This window comes from Bos indicus x Bos taurus, chromosome 1 (genome assembly GCF_003369695.1).
Source record: "Bos indicus x Bos taurus breed Angus x Brahman F1 hybrid chromosome 1, Bos_hybrid_MaternalHap_v2.0, whole genome shotgun sequence".
NCBI classification, from domain to species: domain Eukaryota; kingdom Metazoa; phylum Chordata; class Mammalia; order Artiodactyla; family Bovidae; genus Bos; species Bos indicus x Bos taurus.
The window spans coordinates 67,290,708-67,311,306 of NC_040076.1; the positions used below are offsets into that span (position 1 = coordinate 67,290,708).

General features: G+C 41.0%; 1 protein-coding gene across 2 annotated transcripts in view; it reads left to right on the forward strand.

Annotated features, from left to right (window-relative positions):
* The first annotated feature begins 3,413 nt into the window (after positions 1 to 3,413).
* SEC22A (SEC22 homolog A, vesicle trafficking protein) overlaps positions 3,414 to 20,599 on the forward strand; it is an 85,246-nt gene continuing 68,060 nt past the window's right edge. Inside the window, exons 1-2 of one of the 2 annotated variants that reach the window (XM_027535667.1) lie at positions 3,441 to 3,479; positions 5,484 to 5,578. In XM_027535667.1, the coding sequence (XP_027391468.1) occupies positions 5,574 to 5,578 (5 nt within the window). In that variant the 5' untranslated portion in view covers positions 3,441 to 3,479; positions 5,484 to 5,573. Of the gene's footprint in view, positions 3,480 to 5,483; positions 5,579 to 20,599 lie in introns of both variants that reach the window. The other variant, XM_027535719.1, reaches the window with a different exon arrangement.

The following is a 20,599-nucleotide window of genomic DNA, read 5'->3' on the forward strand; positions in this document are numbered from 1 at the left end:
ACTTTTTCACTCTCCTCTTTTACTTTCATCAAGAGCCTTTTTAGTTCTTCTTCACTTTCTGTCCTAAGAGTGATGTCATCTGCATATCTGAGGTTATTGATATTTCTTCTGGCAATCTTGATTCCAGCTTCATTCAGCCTGGCGTTTCTCATAATGTACTCTGCATATAAGTTAAATAAGCAGGGTGACAATACACAGTCTTGATGCACTCCTTTTCCTATTTGGAACCAGTCTGTTGTTCCATGTCTAGTTCTAACTATTGCTTCCTGAACTGCATACAGATTTCTAAAGAGGCAGGTCAGGTGGTCTGGTATTCCCATCTCTTTCAGAATTTTCCACAGTTTGTTGTGATCCACACAGTCAAAGGCTTTGGCATAGTCAATAAAGCAGAAATAGATGTTTTTCTGGAGCTCTCTTGCTTTTTCTATGATCCAGCGGATGTTGGCAATTTGATCTCTGGTTTCTCGGCCTTTTCTAAAACCAGCTTGAACATCTAGAAGTTCACAGTTCATGTATTGCTGAAGCCTGGCTGGGAGAATTTTGAGCATTACTTTGCTAGCATGTGAGATGAGTGCAATTGTGCGGTAGTTTGAGCATTCTTTGGCATTGCCTTTCTTTGGGATTGGAATGAAAACTGACTTTTGGATACTGGACATTATGGGTGCTACATTGTTTAGTGCCTGGATTTTGTTGTCCTTAAAGATTATTAAGTTTCATTCAATGAAGCACTTAATTTACTTGCATGTAAGTTTTCTGTTTTGTTTCAGTGAGTCTAGAATAGCCTTTACTTTTGGGCTAATTTAGCCTTATCTCTAAACTGTGACCTTTCTGAGGTTTTCTTACCAAATGCCCTATTTGTTTAATGAGGTTTTTCCATTCCAGTTAGTCAGAATGTCAATGTTTCCAAACCTTATTTAAGATCTAGTAGTTGTTCAGCTTGTAGTTCCCACAGTAGTTGTTATTTAACCAGCCTCCTGGAGTCTCATTAAAGCTATGCCAAAGATTCAAGGAGACTCACGTATATTTCTGAAACTCTTAATCTGGTTCTCTGCCCTGCAAATTTCAGTTGCCTCCATCTCTCATAATTCAAATTTCACTCTCCTCAGTTAGAGAGAGTACTGTATTCTGCTTAGCTTTCTTCAATCCTATGCTTTGGAAAATACCACCAGAAAGAAAATCTGGGGACGTCTTTGGGCTCATCTTATTTGCTTTCCTTCTTTCTAAGATCACAGTTCTACTGTGCCTGCTGCCCAATGTCTGAAGAGACACTTGTCTTATAGATTTGGTTCAGTTTTCTATTGTTTGTGGTAGGAAAGTTAGTTTAGTTTGGTACCGGTCACTTATTTATGGCTGGATCACCATACCACTTTAAAAATATAAAATTTCTACTGAATACTAAGATGCATACTAAAAATTGTATATCTTAAGTGTTCAATTTGATGAATTTTCTTTTCTTTTTTTTTGCCTGCTCCATGTAGCATGCAGGATCTTAGTTCCTTGATCAGGGATTGAACCTGTGCCCCCTGCAGTAGAAGCAGGGAGAGTTCCCACTGGATTGCCATGGAATTCCCAACCTCATGAATTTTCATTAATCAAACACACTAGTGTAATTAACATCCAGATCAAACATTACTAGAACCCCAGAAGCCCCCTAGGGGCACTTTCCAAAACTTAATGCCACCTAAGGTAACCAACAGTCTAACTTCTATTACCAAATATATTATTTTTGTCTCTGTTTGAATGTTATATAAGTAGAATCAAGTAGTATACAGTTTCTGTGTCTGGCTTATATCAGTCAGTTTTACAGTTGTGAGAATCATCCATGTTTTGTATGTAGTTGTTGATTGTTCATTCTCTTTCCTGTATACTGTTCTACTATGCGAATATTCTAAAGTTGATTTATCCTATGAGAATTCTTATATATGTGGTATATTCTTATATATGTTTATGGTAAACATATGAATACATTTCTGTTGCATATATATCTAGGAATGGAATTGCTTGGTCAACCCACTCCAACAACCAGCAAATTTATATAATTAGTCCAGACATTGCTTCTGGACTTCAGACTTACATCTCCAAATCTGTTTGACATCTGCATATACAAGCATGTCCAACTAAATATGTCCAAGACCATTTGCTCCTCCTTCTAGGTTCCCTGAGTCAGTAAATGGGTTCTTAATTCATCTAGTAAGTCATCCTTAATGCTCCACTTTTCTTTATCATCCTAGGCAAACCAATTCTTTATTACATCCTTTGGATTCCACCTCTAATTTATAAATAAGTATTTCAAAATTATCCAAATCTTTCTGTCTCTAGTGTCATTACCCTAGTTCAAGCCACCGTCATCTCTGGCCTTAATTAATGTAACTGCCTCCAAACTGGACTTCCAGTAAGCCCTTCTCTCCTCTTTCAAACTATTCCCCACAAACAACCTAAGTGAGAGTTTATTAATAAATCCATAAATCTGACCCTACTTAACACTCTGTTAGCTGCCCATTGACCTTAAGATACATTCCAAAATACAGTCTAAAATTTATAATGTGGCCAGGAAGAGCCTGCATAGTCTGGCCTCTGATTCATTTCAACTCGTTTGCTCCTACACCTCAACCCCACTGACTTCCTTTCAGTGACATGTTCCTAGAACACATCAAATTCTTTCATGCCCCAACAATCTCAAACATAATATTCCCTATGCCTGCAACATTCTTAAAGCCTCTTTCATGTGCCTGGAGCTTCAAAGGCACTTCTTCAAAGAATTCTTCCCCCATAGTCCTGATTAATCTATCGTTGCACGCACTAATTTTCCTTCATAGAACTGATCACAATTTATAATTACGTAATGTTTATGCTTTAACATCTCTTGCTCCTATCACACATTATATCCACCGAAAGTTATGTTCACTCCTATAACCCAATGCCTAACACTGTGCTTGGCACATAGTATGCAGTCAGTAAGTATTTGTTTAATAATGCATGAGCGATGCAAAAGCTGGGATGGACTGCAGGAACAGCATCTGGCATTTCTTTGTCAAGGTTGGATGCCTTCCCGGGCGTGGTAATAATGGGACAGGTCCTTTTCTTGTTCACTCAGAGGGGGACTTTCATGTTTCTTCGATAAGTGTTTCCTGCAGGGCCGCTAAGAAACAAACTACGTGCAGGTACAGGCGGCAGACGGGAGATCAGCCTAATTTGCCAGGGACAGTATAATCAGTCAATCCAGGACTTGCCACTCTCTTGGCATAGAAGCGTGAAAAGCTGTCAATCTCCCCTGGAGCGGGGCCGGGGGTCGGGGGGAGGAGGGTAAGTGTGTCCTTCCCCCAGAACCTGATTGGCCTGAGCAAGGAACGGGGGCGGGGCTTGATCCCGCTGGGTGCCAGCCACGTTGCACGCGGGGCTGCCCCGCGGAGAGGCCACTCCCCGGCCCCACAGTGCACTGCGAAGCGCGTCACTCGGAGCGGCGGGTCTCGGCTCGACAGGTACGACCTGGCCCCTCCCAGTCCTCCTTCCTCCCTTCTTGGGGTCGCCCGATCTCTGATCTGCCGCTCCCCTCTCTCTCCTGGTCTCCTGCCACGGTCCTGACTCTCGCCGTTGGGACTACAGACCTACCTACCCCGGGCGGGAACTAAGTTCGTGGCGTGGGAGCGGGAGTCGTCGGAGTCGTGGAGATTTGGAGGGGTGGGATTGCTGGGACTTCGTTCCCTTCAACTTAAGGGATCACTGGGGCCGCGCGAACGGCGGTTGCCCTTCGGCTGACCTGCCGGGATATCGGGCAGCTCGGGCAGGGGGCCGAGGAGGGAGGGACAGTCGCTCTGAGCTGCCAGCGGTTAAGCGGCATTCCCTGGCGCCCAGGTGTCAGAAACACGGTGGCCCTCCTAGGCTGTTTAGATGGCCCAGAGAGCTTGACATGGCACTTCCTATTTTCTTTTAGGCAGGGTTATTTAGCTTTTTTGTGAGGTAATTCAACCTCAATGCTAATTCAACCACTGAACCCAGAGATTTGCCCGCGTTGGCTCACAGAAACCTAAGGTTCTGTTAATGGCACTTAGGAAACGATGTGGCATAAGGGAGACCTAAGCAATTGGCTCGACAGGTAGATGAGGGTTCCGGAATAGGAGGCCGAGCCCCAGCTGCCTTTAATCTCTCTGACAGTGAAAACAGCAGCTTTGGCCCGCCCCCCACCCCGCCCCACCCCTTTTAGTTTTCCTGGATCATCTACCTGGGGCAGTGGGAAAGCTTGAGAATCAGTTCCTTCTAAGCTTTGCTTCAGCCAAGGCAAAGCCTAGGGGTGAAGTGTCAGCCACCAGGAGGGAGATGATGGGATCCCAGCTAACAGGTGGAAAAGCCACTTCTTAAAACTCTCTGAGTCCCTGTGCAGGTTACTGCATTTGTTCAGGTGCTAAGATAATGGTTTCCCTGGTGGCTCAGATGGTAACGAATCTGCCTGCAACGTGGGAGACTTCGGTTTGGTCCCTGGGTCAGGAAGATCCCCTGGAGAAGGGAATGGCAACCCACTCCAGTATTCTTGCCTGGAGAATTCCATAGGCAGAGGAGCCTGGCAGGCTGCAGTCCATGGAGTTGCAAAGTCAGACAGGACTGAGCGACCAAGCACACAACACAACCCTAACTTAAGGGGCATCTAGGCATTTCCTGTATTGAGAACCATAATTAGTTTACTGCTTGTGTGTGTGTGTGTGTGTGTGTGTGTGTGTGTGTGTGTATAAAGTGATTAAAAAGTGTTAGTCGTGTCTAACTCTTTGTGATCCCACAGATTGTAGCCCACCAGGCTCTTCTCTCCATAGGATTCTCCAGGCAAGAATACTGGAGTGGGTTGCCAATTCCTCCTTCAGGGGATCTTCCCCACCCAAGGATCAAACTTGGGTCTCCTGTATTGCAGACAGATTATTTACCATCTGAGCCACTAGGAAAGTCCGTGTGTACGTAATTGACTCTTAAAAATCTTTATTTTATACTGGGTGTATTAATGGAGCCTGCAGTTCAGTTCAGCCGCTTAGTTGTGTCCAACTCTTTGCGACTCCATGGACTGCAGCACACCAGGCTTCCCTGTCCATCACCAACTCCCAGAGCTTGATCAAACTCATGTCCATTGAGTCAGTGATGCCATCCAACCATCTCATCCTCTGTTGTCCCTTTCTCCTCCTGCCTACAATCTTTCCCAGCATCAGGCTCTTTTCCAATGAGTCTAGGTCTTAACAAACAGGTACTTTTGACCTTCCTGTCCATGTAGTCGAGTTGCTGCTGCTGCTAAGTCGCTTCAGTTGTGTCCAACCCTGTGCGACCCCATAGACTGCAACCCACCAGGCTCCCCCGTCCCTGGGATTCTCCAGGCAAGAACACTGGAGTGGGTTGCCATTTCCTTCTCCAATGTAGTTGAGTAAGAAGCTTAAATATGTTGAGAGGCAACATTTCAGAGTGTGGTTAGAATTATGCTTGAGTTTAATTCTGTCACTTGCTTGTTTCAGGATTGAATAGATTACTTTTCTGGGCTTGAATTTCCTCAGAGATAAAATGGAACGGATAATAACTACCTCACAGGTTATTGGAAGGCTTAAATGAGGTAATGTGTATAAAGTGGTAAATAGAGGACAGTCAATAATAATAACAAGCACTTAATATTACACTTTCAGTCTGCAAGGTCCTTGACATGTTCTTATGTGGTCGATACTATTAGTATCTTTAAACAGTCCTATGAGATAGGTGCTGTTGGTAGTCAAAATTGATAGATGAGGATATTGAGCATAAAAAGACAAAGTTTGCCCAAGTTTACACAATTACTAAATGGTAGAGCCAGTTTTTGAATCCAGGCAATTTGGTTCCATAGTACACCCTGTTAACTATAATACTATAGTATATAGTATATAAGCGGTTTTAAAAAATTGTTATTTCAGAATGAGTAGCTAATTCCAGTATCACTGGCTCCTTGCCCCTTGTTGATTATAGGAGGAGCACAGTGATGTAGAGATATACAAGAGACTTAGGTTTAAATACTGCCATGCATTAGCAGTGTGACGCTGAGGAAGGTTTCCTCATCTGTAAAATGGAGGTTATACCTCCCTCACTCTTTGTTAACTGTGAGGTGTTACACAAATTACTGATGCAGTTGAGTATGTATTGAAGGCCTTCTTCCTAGATGTGTGTATGATCTATGCATACTATGTGTGTATGATCTATGCACACTATGCAGTACAAGTACCTATAATAAAAATACCAAAGGCTGTTGATAAGGTGGGGGGCACAGGTAAAGTTGCAGAATAAACTCTGGTTGTTTTTGGTACCCTTTCCACCTCTTTTCAGGCTCTATCTCCCAAGTGCCTTCCTGCTAACCTATGGCTGCATGAAGTCCTTCTCATTTCACTCAATCTTCCCCCAACTCAGTGCATCACAATTAGTATAGCTTTCTCCAAAGCTACAGCCCAGTTCCCAGATCTCAGCTAGTACTTTTTAAAAAATTTATTTATTTTAATTGGAGGCTAATTACTTTACAATATTGTAGTGGTTTTTTCCAGACATCAACATGAATCAGCCACGGGCGCACATGTATTCCCCATCCTGAACCCCCTTCCCACCTCCCCTCCCCATCCCATCCCCCAGGGTCATCCCAGTGCACCAGCCCTGAGCACCCTGTCTCATGCATTGAACCTGGACCGGTGATCCGCTTCACATATGATAATATACACATTTCAGCGCTACCCTCTCAAATCATCCCACCCTCACCTTCTCCCACAGAGTCCAAAAGACTGCTCTTTACATCTGTGTCTCTTTTGCTGTCTCGCATATAGGGTCGTCGTTACCACCTTTCTAAATTCCGTATATATACAGTAGTATACTGTATTGGTGTTTTTCTATCTGGCTTACTTCACTCTGTATGATAGGCTCCAGTTTCATCCATCTCATTAGAATGGATTCAAATGTATTCTTTTTAATGGCTGAGTAATATTCCATTGTGTATATGTACCACAGCTTTCTTATCTATTTGTCTGACGATGGACATCTAGATTGCTTCCATGTCCTGGCTATTGTAAACAGTGCTGTGATGAACAGTAGGGTACACATGTCTCTTTCAATTCTGGTTTCCTTGGTGTGTATGCCCAGCAGTGGGATTGCTGGGTCGTATGGCAGTTCTATTTCCAGTTTTTTAAGGAATCTCCACACTGTTCTCCATAGTGACTGTACTAGTTTGCATTCCCACCAGCAGTGTAAGAGGGTTCCCTTTTCTCCACACCCTCTCCAGCATTTATTGCTTGTAGACTTTTGGATCGTAGCCATTCTGACTGGCATGAGATGATACCTCATAGTGGATTTGATTTGCATTTCTCTGATAATGAGTGATATTGAGCATCTTTTCATGTATTTGTTAGCCATCTGTATGTCTTCTTTGGAGAAATGTCTGTTTAGTTCTTTGGCCCATTTTTTGATTGGGTCGTTTATTTTTCTGGAATTGAGCTGCAGGAACTGCTTGTATATTTTTGAGATTAATTCTTTGTCAGTTGTTTCATTTGCTATTATTTTCTCCCATTCTTAAGGCTGTCTTTTCACCTTGTTAATAGTTTCCTTTATTGTGCAAAAGCTTTTAAGTTTAATTAGGTCACATTTGTCTATTTTTGCTTTTATTTCCATTACTCTGGGAGGTGGGTCATAAAGGATCTGCTGTGATTTATGTCAGAGAGTGTTTTGCCCATGTCTTCCTCTTCAGTTCAGTTCGGTTCAGTCACTCAGTCGTGTCTGACTCTGCAACGCTATGTACCGCAGCACGCCATGCCTCGCTATCCATCACCAACTCCCGGAGTCTACCCAAAGCCATGTCCATTGAGCCAATGATGCCATCCAACCATCTCATCCTCTGTCATCCCCTTCTCCTTCTGCCCTCAGTCTTTCCCAGAATCAGGTTCTTTTCAAATGAGTCAGCTCTTCACATCAGGTGGCCAAGGTATTGGAATTTCAGCTTCAACATCAGTCCTTCCAATGAACACCCAGGACTGATCTCCTTTAGGATGGACTGGTTGGATCTCCTTGCAGTCCAAGGGACTCTCAAGAGTCTTCTCCAACACCACAGTTCAAAAGCATCAATTCTTCGGTGCTCAGCTTTCTTTATAGTCCAACTCTCACATCCATACATGACTACTGGAGAAACCATAGCCTTGACTAGACGGACCTTTGTTGGCAAAGTAATATCTCTGCTTTTTAATATGCTGTCTAGGTTGGTCACAACTTTCCTTCCAAGGAGCAAGCGTCTTTTAATTTCATGGCTGCATTCACCATCTGCAGTGATTTTGGAGCCCCCCAAAATAAAGTCAGCCACTGTTTCCACTATTTCCCCAGCTATTTGCCATGAAGTGATGGGACTGGCTGCCATGGTCTTAGTTTTCTGAATGTTGAGCTTTAAACCAACTTTTTCACTCTTCTCAAGAGGGTCTTTAGTTCTTCTTCACTTTCTGCCATAAGGGTGGTGTCATCTGCATATCTGAGATTATTGATATTTCTCCTGGCAATCTGGATTCCAGCTTGTGCTCAGCACCACTTGTTAAAGAGATTGTCTTTTCTCCATTGTATATTCTTGTATGTTTTCATCTAGAAGTTTTATAGTTTCTGGTCTTACATTTAGCTCTTTAATCCATTTTGAGTTTATTTTTGTGTTTGGCGTTAGAAAGTGTTCTAGTTTCATTCTTTTACAAGTGGTTGACCAGTTTTCCCAGCACTACTTGTTAAAGAGATTGTCTTTTCTCCAGTGTATATTCTTGCCTCCTTTGTCAAAGATGAGGTGTCCATAGGTGCATGGATTTATCTCTGGGCTTTCTATTTTGTTCCGTTTATCTATATTTCTGTCTTTGTGCCAGTACCATACTGTCTTGATGACTGTGGCTTTGTAGTAGAGCCTGAAGTCTACTTCCACTGGGGGTTGATTCCTCCAGTTCCATTCTTCTTTCTCAAGATTGCTTTGGCTATTTGAGGGTTTTTGTATTTCCATACAAATTGTGAAATTATTTGTTCTAGCTCTGTGAAAAATACTGTTGGTAGCTTGATAGGTATTGCATTGCATCTATAGATTCCTTTGGGTAGTATACTCATTTTCACTATATTGATTCTTCTGATCCATGAACATGGTATATTTCTCCATCTATTTGTGTCACCTTTGATTTCTTTCATCAGTGTTTATAGTTTTCTATGCATAGGTCTTTTGTTTCTTTAGGTAGATTTATTCCTAAGTATTTTATTCTTTTCGTTACAATGGTGAATGGAATTGTTTCCTTAATTCCTCTTTCTGTTTTCTCATTGTTAGTGTATAGGAATGCAAGGGATTTCTCTGTGTTAATTTTATATCCTGAAACTTTACTGTAGTCATTGATTAGCTCTAGTAATTTTCTGATGGAGTCTTTAGGGTTTTCTATGTAGAGGATCATGTCATCCGCAAACAGTGAGAGTTTTACTTCTTCTTTTCCAATCTGGATTCCTTTTATTTCTTTTTCTTCTCTGATTGTTGTGGCTAAAACTTCCAAAACTGTGGTGAGAGTGGGCACCCTTGTCTTGTTCCTGACTTTAGGGGAAATGCTTTCAATTTTTCACCATTGAGGATAATGTTTGCTGTGGGTTTATCATATATGGCTTTTATTATCTTGAGCTATGTTCCTTCTATTCCTGCTTTCTGGAGAGTTTTTATCATAAATGGATGTTGAATTTTGTCAAAGGCTTTCTCTGCATCTATTGAGATAATCATATGGTTTTTATCTTTCAATTTGTTAATGTGGTGTATTACATTGATTGATTTGTGGATTTTCAAGAATCCTTGCATCCCTGGGATAAACCCCACTTGGTCATGACGTATGATCTTTTTAATATGTTGTTAAATTCTGTTTGCTAGAATTTTGTTAAGGATTTTTGCATCTATGTTCATCAGTGATATTGGCCTGTAGTTTCCTTTTTTTGTGGCATTCTTTGTCTGGTTTTGGTATTAGGGTGATGGTGGCCTCATAGAATGAGTTTGGAAGTTTACCTTCTTCTGCAATTTTCTGGAAGAGTTTGAGTAGGGTAGGTGTTAGCACTTCTTTAAATTTTTGTTAGAATTCAGCTGTGAAGCTGTCTGGTCCTGGGCTTTTGTTTGCTTGAAGATTTATGATTACACTTTTGATTTCCGTGCTTGAGATGGACCTGTTTAAAATTTTCTATTTCTTCCTGGTTCAGTTTTGGAAAGTTATACTTTTCTAAGAATTTTTCCATTTCTTCCAAGTTGTCCATTTTATTAGTATATAGTTGCTGATAATAGTCTCTTATGATCCTTTGTATTTCTGTGTTGTCTGTTGTGATTTCTCTATTTTCATTTCTAATTTTATTGATTTGATTCTTCTCCCTTTTTTTCTTGATGAATCTGGCTAATGGTTTGTCTATTTCATTTATCCTCTCAAATAACCAGCTTTTAGCTTTGTTGATTTTTGCTATGGTCGCCTTTGTTTCTTTTTCATTTATTTCTGCCCTAATTTTTATGATTTCTTTCCTTTTACTAACTCAGATCAGATCGGATCAGATCAGTCGCTCAGTCATGTCCGACTCTTTGCAACCCCATGAATCGCAGCACGCCAGGCCTCCCTGTCCATCACCAACTCCCGGAGTTCACTCAGACTCACGTCCATCAAGTCAATGATGCCATCCAGCCATCTCATCCTCTGCCGTCCCCTTCTCCTCTTGCCCCCAATCCCTCCCAGCATCAGAGTCTTTTCCAATGAGTCAACTCTTCGCATGAGGTGGCCAAAGTACTGGAGTTTCAGCTTTAGCATCATTCCTTCCAAAGAAATCCCAGGGCTGATCTCCTTCAGAATGGACTGGTTGGGTCTCCTTGCAGTCCAAGGGACTCTCAAGAGTCTTCTCCAACACCACAGTTCAAAAGCATCAATTCTACAGCGCTCAGCCTTCTTCACAGTCCAACTCTCACATCCATACATGACCACAGGAAAAACCATAGCCTTGACTAGATGAACCTTTGTTGGCAAAGTAATGTCTCTGCTTTTCAATATGCTATCTAGGTTGGTCATAACTTTCCTCCCAAGGAGTAAGTGTCTTTTAATTTCATGGCTGCAGTCACCATCTGCAGTGATTTTGGAGCCCAGAAAACTAAAGTCTGACACTGTTTCCTCTGTTTCCCCATCTATTTCCCATGAAGTGATGGGACCGGATGCCATGATCTTCGTTTTCTGAATGTTGAGCTTTAAGCCAACTTTTTCACTCTCCACTTTGACTTTCATCAAGAGGCTTTTTAGTTCCTCTTCACTTTCTGCCATAGGGGTGGTGTCATCTGCATATCTGAGGTTATTGATATTTCTCCCGGCAATCTTGATTCTAGCTTGTGTTTCTTCCAGTCCAGCGTTTCTCAGGATGTACTCTGCATATAGGTTAAATAAACAGGGTGACAATATACAGTCTTGACGTACTCCTTTTCCTATTTGGAACTAATCTGTTGTTCCATGTCCAGTTCTAACTGTTGCTTCCTGACCTGCATACAGATTTCTCAAGAGGCAGATTTCCTCCTTTTCTAGTTGCTTTAGGTGTTCAGCTCAGCTCAGCCATGTCTGACTCTTTGCGACCCCATGAATCGCAGCACACCAGGCCTCCCTGTCCATCACCAACTCCTGGAGTTCACTCAAATTCATGTCCATCAAGTCAGTGATGCCATCCAACCATCTCATCCTCTGTCATCCCCTTCTCCTCCTGCCCTCAATCTTTCCCAGCATCAGGGCCTTTTCAAATGAGTCAGCTGTTCGCATCAGATGGCCAAAGTATTGGAGTTTCAGCTTGAACATCAGTCCTTCCAATGAACACCCAAGACTGATCTCCTTTAGGATGGACTGGTTGGATCTCCTTGCAGTCCAAGGGACTCTCAAGAGTCTTCTCCAACACCACAGTTGAAAAACATAAGTTCTTTGGTGCTCAGCTTTCTTTATAGTCCAGCTCTCACATCCATATATGACTACCAGATAGAGTTAGGTTATTTATTTGACTTTTCTCTTATTTCTTGTGGTAGGCTTGTATTGCTGTGAACCTTCCCCTTGGCACTGCTTTTACTGAGTTCCATAGGTTTTGGGTTGTTGTGTTTTCATTTTCATCGTTTCTATGCATATTTTGATTTCTTCTGTGATTTGTTGTTTTTTCAGAAGCGTGTTGTTTAGCCTCCATATGTTGTATTTTTAATAGTTTTTTTCCTGTAGTTGACATCTAATCTTACTGCATTGTGATCAGAAAAGATGCTTGGAATGATTTCCATTTTTTTTTAATTTACCAAGGCTAGATTTATGGCCCAGGATGTGGTCTGTCCTGGAGAAGGTTTCATGTGCACTTGAGAAAAAGGTGAAATTCATTGATTTGGGGTGAAATGTCCTATAGATATCAATTAGGTCTAACTGGCCTATTATATCATTTAAAGTTTGTGTTTCCTTGCTAATTTTCTGTTTAGTTGATCTATCCATAGGTGTGAGTGGGGTATTAAAGTCTCCCACTATTATTGTGTTGTTGTTAATTTCCCCTTTCATACCTGTTAGCATTTTCCTTACATAGTGCAGTGCTCCTATGTTGGGTGCATATATATTTATAATTGTTATATCTTCTTCTTGGATTGACCCTTTGATCATTATGTAGTGTCCTTTGTCTCTTTTCACAGCCTTTATTTCAAAGTCTATTTTATCTGAGTATTGCTACTCCTACTTTGAGTATTGCTACTCCTACTTTCTTTTGGTCTTGATTTGTGTGAAATATCTTTTTCCAGTCCTTCACTTTCAGTCTGTATGTGTCCCTTGTTTTGAGGTGGGTCTCTTGTATACAGCATATATAGGGGTCTTGTTTTTGTATCCATTCAGCCAGTCTTTGTCTTTTGGTTGGGGGATTCAACCCATTTACATTTAAGGTGATTCTTGATAAGTATGATCCCATTGCTATTTACTTTGTTGTTTGGGGTTTGAGTTTATAAACTTTTTCTGTGTTTCCTGTCTAGATAAGATCCTTTAGCATTTGTTGAAGAGCTTGTTTGGTGGTGCTGAATTCTCTCAGCTTTTGGTTGTCTGTAAAACTTTTGATTTTTCCTTCATATTTGAATGAGGTCCTTGCTGGGTACAGTAATCTGGGTTGTAGGTTATTTTCTTTCATCACTTTAAGTATGTCCTGCCATTCCCTTCTGGCCTGAAGAGTTTCTATTGAAAGATCAGCTGTTATCCTTATGGGAATCCCTTTGTGTGTTATTTGTTGTTTTTCCCTTGCCACTTTTAATATTTGTTCTTTGTGTTTGATTTTCATTAATTTGATTAATATGTGTCTTGGGGTGTTTCACCTTGGGTTTATCCTGTTTGGGACTCTCTGGGTTTCTTGGACTTGGGTGGCTATTTCCTTCCCCATTTTAGGGAAGTTTTCAACTATTATCTCCTCAACTACTTTCTCATGGCCTTTCTTTTTGTCTTCTTCTTCTGGGATTCCTATAATTCAAATGTTGGGGCATTTGACATTGTCCCAGAGGTCTCTGAAGTTGTCCTCATTTTTTAAAATTCTTTTTTCCTCTCTGCTTCATTTATTTCTACCATTCTATCTTCCACCTCACTTATCCTATCTTCTGCCTCAGTTATTCTACTGTTGGTTCTCTCCAGAGTGTTTTTGATCTCAGTTATTGCATGATTCATTATTGATTGACTCTTTTTTATTTCTTCTAGGTAACATTTCTTGCATCATCTGAATCCTTGTCTCCAGGCTATTTATCTGTAACTCCATTTTGTTTTCACGATTTGGATCATTTTTACTATCATTATTCTGAATTCTTTTTCAGGTAGACTCCCTATTTCCTCCTCTTTTGTTTGGTTTGGTGGGCATTTATCATGTTCCTTTACCTGCTGAATATTTCTCTGCCTTTTCGTCTTGTTTAGATTGCTGTGTTTAGGGTGGCCTTTCTGTATGCTGGAAGTTTGTGGTTCCTCCCTGTGGGTGGGGTTGGACGAGTGGCTTGTCAAGGTTTCCTGATTAGGAAAGCTTGGGTCGGTGTTCTGGTGGGTGGAGCTGGATTTCTTCTCTCTGGAGTGCAATAAAGTGTCCAGTAGTGAGTTTTGAGGTGTCTGTGGGTTTGGTGTGACTTTGGGCAGCCTGTATATTAATGCTCAGGGCTATGTTCCTGCATTGCTGTAGAATTAGCATGGTATGTCTTGCTCTGAAGCTTGTTGGCTCTTGGGTGGAGCTTGGTTTCAGTGTAGGCATGGAGGCTTTTGGATGAGCTCTTGTCGATTAATGTTCCCTGGAGTCAGGAGTTTTCTGGTGTTCTCAAGTTTTGCATTCAAGCCTTCTGCCTCTGGTTTTTCAGTCTTATTCTTACAGTAGCCTCAAGACTTCTCCATCCATACCACCCTGATGGTAAAACATCTAGGTTAATGGAGAAAAGATTCTCCACAGTGAGGGACACCAAGAGAGGTTCGCAGAATTACATGGAGAAGAGAAGAGGGAGGAGGGAGCTAGAGGTGACCAGGAGGAGAAGAGGGGAAATCAAAAGGGGAGAGAGCAAGCTAGCCAGTAATCAGTTCCCTATGTGCTCTCCACAGCCTGGAACACCCAGAGAGGTTCACAAAGTTACATAGAGAAGAGAAGAGGGAGGAAGGAGATAGAGGTGACCAGGAGAAGAGGGGGAGTCAAAAGGAGAGAGACAGATCTTCAGCTAGTACTTTTAATAAAACAGTATGTACCAAATTAGTGTTTCCCAAACTTTGGTAAGTTAAGATAGGTAAGATAATTCGAATGATAAGCAGATAAACATAAAAGAAATTCTGTAAAAATTTTCCCACGTATGTTTGATGAGACAAAAGTTCTTTATATGTTTTAATTTAAATTAGGAGGAAAACCTAACACCTCAAAACTGATTTCATAGATGCTATTGCTAAGCATAGGGCAAAAAGTAAATCAATTGAAAGACCTGTATTAGGTAAAAAATAGTACAGGTGGGATGCAGATATGGTAATATGACTTCTGAAAATGGTACTTGGATGACAGAAGTTTGGGAAATAACAGACTAAAAGTATGAGTGATTAATCTATTATGAAATTTTTTTTTTCCTTAAAAGTGGCATTTTGAAAGCATCTTGCTGGAAAGTAGATATAAAATGTACTTACGTGTTGGGTTTTGTTTATTACTTTTGAGAGATTGCCTTCCCGGAACCTTGGACCCACAGTCATTACCCTACAACATTCTAAAGAAGAGAGGCCAGTGTCTTGTTGTCTTGGGTCTAAAAGGCTGCTTGCTAACCATTGCTGTAGGAGTTTGGTATTGTGGAAATTTTTCCTCTAGCAGTTGCTATTGGGCAAAGAATATATAAGCCAGCACTCAGATTTCCTATCAGTTTTCTGATGCGGTGTAAAGGCATATGATACTTGTTTTTTTCCTGTTAAAGGTGAGGGAGAATGGACCAGTGTCCTAAAAATGTATCTATAACCCCAATTAAAATACTGCTCTTGAATCTTCCCATGCAAGTGTCTTAATCTCTCCCTTTTCTCAGTTCCCACTAGCTTTTCCATGTTTTCTCCAGTCACTACTTTGCTAGACTTTAAGGGTATCCTAACCCAAGCTTGGCCTTAATGTCAACAGATTCCTTTTTCTACTGCTGTAGTCCAGATTAAGATTGGAGTGTGTGTATGTTTAAGGAACTGTATTAAGAATTCAAGGTAAAAAGAAAAAAGGTGGGGTGTATTTATTGAGGTAATAAAGGAAAGATTGCTAATCCAAAGAGTTGGACGTGACTGAACTGAACTGAAGGTGACTAAAGTCTCTACAAATTAGTCAAGCCTCGTATTGTTCACTGACAGTCATCCCAATTTCTTTTGTTAGTTTGCTGGTTTGAATGCTAGGTTAAATGACTCTGAAGTTCAGTTCAGTTCAGTTCAGTTGCTCAGTCGTGTCTGACTCTTTGCAACCCCATGAATCGCAGCACTCCAGGCCTCCCTGTCCATCACCATCTCCCAGAGTTCACTCAAACTCAACGTCCATCGAGTCAGTGATGCCATCCAGCCATCTCATCCTCTGTTGTCCCCTTTTCCTCCTGCCCTCAATCCCTCCCAGCATCAGACTCTTTTCCAATGAGTCAACTCTTCACATGAGGTGGCCAAAGTACGGGAGTTTCAGCTTTAGCATCATTCCTTCCAAAGAACACCCAGGACTGATCTCCTTTAGAATGGACTGGTTGGATCTCCTTGCAGTCCAAGGGACTCTCAAGAGTCTTCTCCAACACCACAGTTCAAAAGCATCAATTCTTCGACGCTCAGCTTTCTTCACAGTCCAACTCTCACATCCTTATATATCCACTGGAAAAACCATAGCCTTGACTAGACAGACCTTTGTTGGCAAAGTAATGTCTCTGCTTTTCAATATGCTGTCTAGGTTGGTCATAACTTTTCTTCCAAGGAGTAAGCGTCTTTTAATTTCATGGCTGCAGTCACCATCTGCAGTGATTTTGGAGCCCAGAAAACTAAAGTCTGACACTGTTTCCTCTGTTTCCCCATCTATTTCCCATGAAGTGATGGGACCGGATGCCATGATCTTCGTTTTCTGAATGTTGAGCTTTAAGCCAACTTTTTCACTCTCCTCTTTCACTTTCATCAAGAGGCTTTTTAGTTCCTCTTCACTTTCTGCCATAAGAGTGGTGTCATCTGCATATCTGAGGTTATTGATATTTCTCCTGGCAATTTTGATTCCAGCTTGTGCTTCTTCCAGCCCAGCATTTCTCATGATGTACTCTGCATAGAAGTTAAATAAGCAGGCTGACAATATTGACAAATACGTCAAGCAGTCTTGACGTACTCCTTTTCCTATTTGGAACCAGTCTGTTGTTTCATGTCCAGTTCTAACTGTTGCTTCCTGATCTGCATATAGTTTTCTCAAGAGGCAGCTCTGGTTGTCTGGTATTGCCATCTCTTGAAGAATTTAAGGAAGAGGTTTAATTTTTTCTCCTCAGAGAAATCTTATCAGTAGATCTATTGAAGTAGTTCTCTGAAAACCTTTCAAGAATTTAGAAAGGGAATGTCACTGCTGTTGTGCTTTTGGTTACAAGCCTAAAACTGTATATTAGGATTATCTGAAAGGCAAGTTTGTGTAACTGGAGTTTTCCAGTTAGTAAGGCAGTTGGCAATATAGCTTTTGTTATGTTTGCTCTTTCCATCTGAATTTCTTTAATTCTGGACTGCTGCTTCTCCATGGTAGGAACTATCTATTCCTAATGTCTAACATAGCCCCTGGCATAAATAATAAATGTTTGTTAAATGAATGGAACTTAACTAGGTTGGTATTCTTTTAGGAAGTATGAATCATACATTTTTGTCTTTTAAGTCATAAAAAAGAAAAGAGTAGCTTTGAAGATTATGTGAAAGTTGGCACTGTATGCTGCTGCTGCTAAGTCGCTTCAGTCATGTCCGACTCTGTGCGACCCCAGAGACGGCAGCCCACCAGGCTCCCCCATCCCTGGGATTCTCCAGGCAAGAACACTGGAGTGGGTTGCCATTTCCTTCTCCAGTGCATGAAAGTGAAAAGTGAAAGTGAAGTCGCTCAGTCGTGTCCGACTCTCAGCGACCCCATGGACTGCAGCCCATCAGGCTCCTCTGTCCATGGGATTTTCCAGGCAAGAGTACTGGAGTGGGGTGCTATTGCCTTCTCCTGGCACTGTATAGTAAAGCTTATTCCTAATATTTCTGTTGAGAATCTAGAAAGAGCAAACATAAAGAATGCAGTTTCTTTTAAACAGTACTAAGAATATGGATGTTTGGAAACTGTAAGTCACAATCCTGCCCTCATGTTAACTCCTAGAGTGGTCCTTGCGTTTCAGTATACTTCTGGAAAGATGAAATTTTCTGTTTAAATCATAAATTGTAAGGGTATAAAGTAAGCCATTTTCCTAATTTCTTACACTTAGGCTAAATGTTACAATTGTGGTTTAATAAATGTAACAACTTTAAAAAGAGATTGATAGTATAGACATTATCCCTTGATCCCAGCTTTCTTTTGCTACTGCCTTCAGAAGGAAAAAGGAGCTGGTTGAATAGGAAGACAAAAAATGATTTGGATATGTCATGTTGGAACTTTTGTTTGAAGATTCCATTATGGTAAAGACTAATTCCTGCTGGGTTTTTTTTTTTTTTTCCTTTCAAATAAATGGAAAAGAAAAATATTAAAGGATAATGACATATTAATACCTAGCTTTTCCTCTCATTCCCTCATGAATAGAGGTAAAGGGGGAAGTAAACTTAATGTATTAACTTTATTATTTGGGTTAAGTTTTGTTATCAATTATCGTCATGATTGGGCACTCAGATTTCGACTTGACATAGCGACAAAAATTAGGGGCCCCTGGTTTCCAAACTTGGTACCAATTGATTTTCTTTGTCATTGTTTGATATATTACTAACTCAGTTTTTCATTTTTGGAGCGAGATAATATTGAACTAAGTTGATTAGGTAAGGATTAATTTAGTCTCTGAGATATATTGAAAAAAGCCTATGACATTGTTACCAAATTTTTCAATTTTACTGCTGCTAGTGAAGGAGACATATTTAGTGGCATTATGCTCTATGACCTGGCAAGAAGGAGTTATCACTTAATTTTAGACTGCTAACAGACTGGTTCCAAATAGGAAAAGGAGTACGTCAAGGCTGTATATTGTCAGCCTGCTTATTTAACTTCTATGCACAGTACATCATGAGAAACGCTGGGCTGGAAGCACAAGCTGGAAACAAAATTGCCAGGAGAAATATCAATAACCTCAGATATGCAGATGACACCACCCTTATGACAGAAAGTGAAGAGGAACTAAAAAGCCTCTTGATGAAAGTGAAAGAGGAGAGTGAAAAAGTTGGCTTAAAGCTCAACATTCAGAAAACGAAGATCATGGCATCCGGTCCCATCACTTCATGGGAAATAGATGGGGAAACAGAGGAAACAGTGTCAGACTTTAGTTTTCTGGGCTCCAAAATCACTGCAGATGGTGACTGCAGCCATGAAATTAAAAGACGCTTACTCCTTGGAAGGAAAGTTATGACCAACCTAGATAGCATATTGAAAAGCAGAGACATTAATTTGCCAACAAAGGTCTGTCTAGTCAAGGCTATGGTTTTTCCAGTGGATATGTAAGGATGTGAGAGTTGGACTATGAAGAAAGCTGAGCATCGAAGAATTGATGCTTTTGAAGTGTGGTGTTGGAGAAGACTCTTGAGAGTCCCTTGGACTGCAAGGAGATCCAACCAGTCCATTCTAAAGGAGATCAGCCCTGGGTGTTCTTTGGAAGGAATGATGCTAAAGCTGAAACTCCCATACTTTGGCCACCTCATGTGAAGAGTTGACTCATTGGAAAAGAGTCTGATGCTGGGAGGGATTGGGGACAGGAGGAGAAGGGGACGACAGAGGATGAGATGGTTGAATGGCATCACCGACTCGATGAACGTGAGTTTGAGTGAACTCTGGGAGTTGGTGATGGACAGGGAGGCCTATATGCTGCAGATCATGGGGTCGCAAAGAGTCAGACACGACTGAGCGACTGAACTGAACATGTTGTAATTCAATTTTTTTCAAAGTATGGTCCTTAGATAAGCATAGTAATTACTTGGGAAATTTGCTTAAAATAGAGAATGCTCAAGCTCCACTCCATAGTCAGTGGATTAGAATTTTTTGAGGGGAGGACCCAGAAATCTGCATTTCTAATAAAAATTCAAGTGGTTTTGATACAGGCTAAAATTTGAGAACCACTGTGTATGTGTGTATTTTATCAAAGTTTGACTGTTTACCTGATTTCTTTCAGACTTGTATAAACCTATGGTCTTTTATTTTTGTAAAGCATGATTAGAATATAATAAAACAGGTCATTATGATTTAGTCAGTTCAGTCGCTCAGTTGTGTCCGACTCTTTGTGACCCCATGGACTGCAGCACACCAGGCCTCCCTGTCCATCACCAACTCCCGGAGTTTACTCAGACTCATGTCCATTGAGTTGGTGATGCCATCCAACCATCTCATCCTCTGTCGTCCCCTTCTCCCGCCTTCCATCTTTCCCAGCATCAGGGTCTTTTCAAATGAGTCAGTTCTTCGAATCAGATTGCGAAAATATTGGAGTTTCAGCTTCAGCATCAGTCCTTCCAATGAACACCCAGGACTGATCTCCTTTAGGATGGACTGATTGGATCTCCTTGCAGTCCAAGGGACTCTCAAGAGTCTTCTCCAACACCACAGTTCAAAAGCATCAATTCTTCAGTGCTCAGCTTTCTTTATAGTCCACTCTCACATCCATACATCACTCTCACATCCATACATCACTCTCACATCCATACATTGTGATTTGCTTTCTGGTAAAAAGATTGAGAACAGCATTGATTAGTATTCCTTTAGCTTTAAGACTTATTTTTATAAAACATTTATCTGATTATAAAAATAATATATTCCCATTGTGGAATATTGCGGAGACTTAGGAAATTATAAAGTAACTGTTACCCATAATACTGTTTCTTGGAAACGAGCATTCTGATTTTGTCATGTTTCCTTCCAGTATCTGTTTGCCATTTATCCCTCCCTTCTTCCTTTTCTTTGTCTTTATGGAAAACAACAT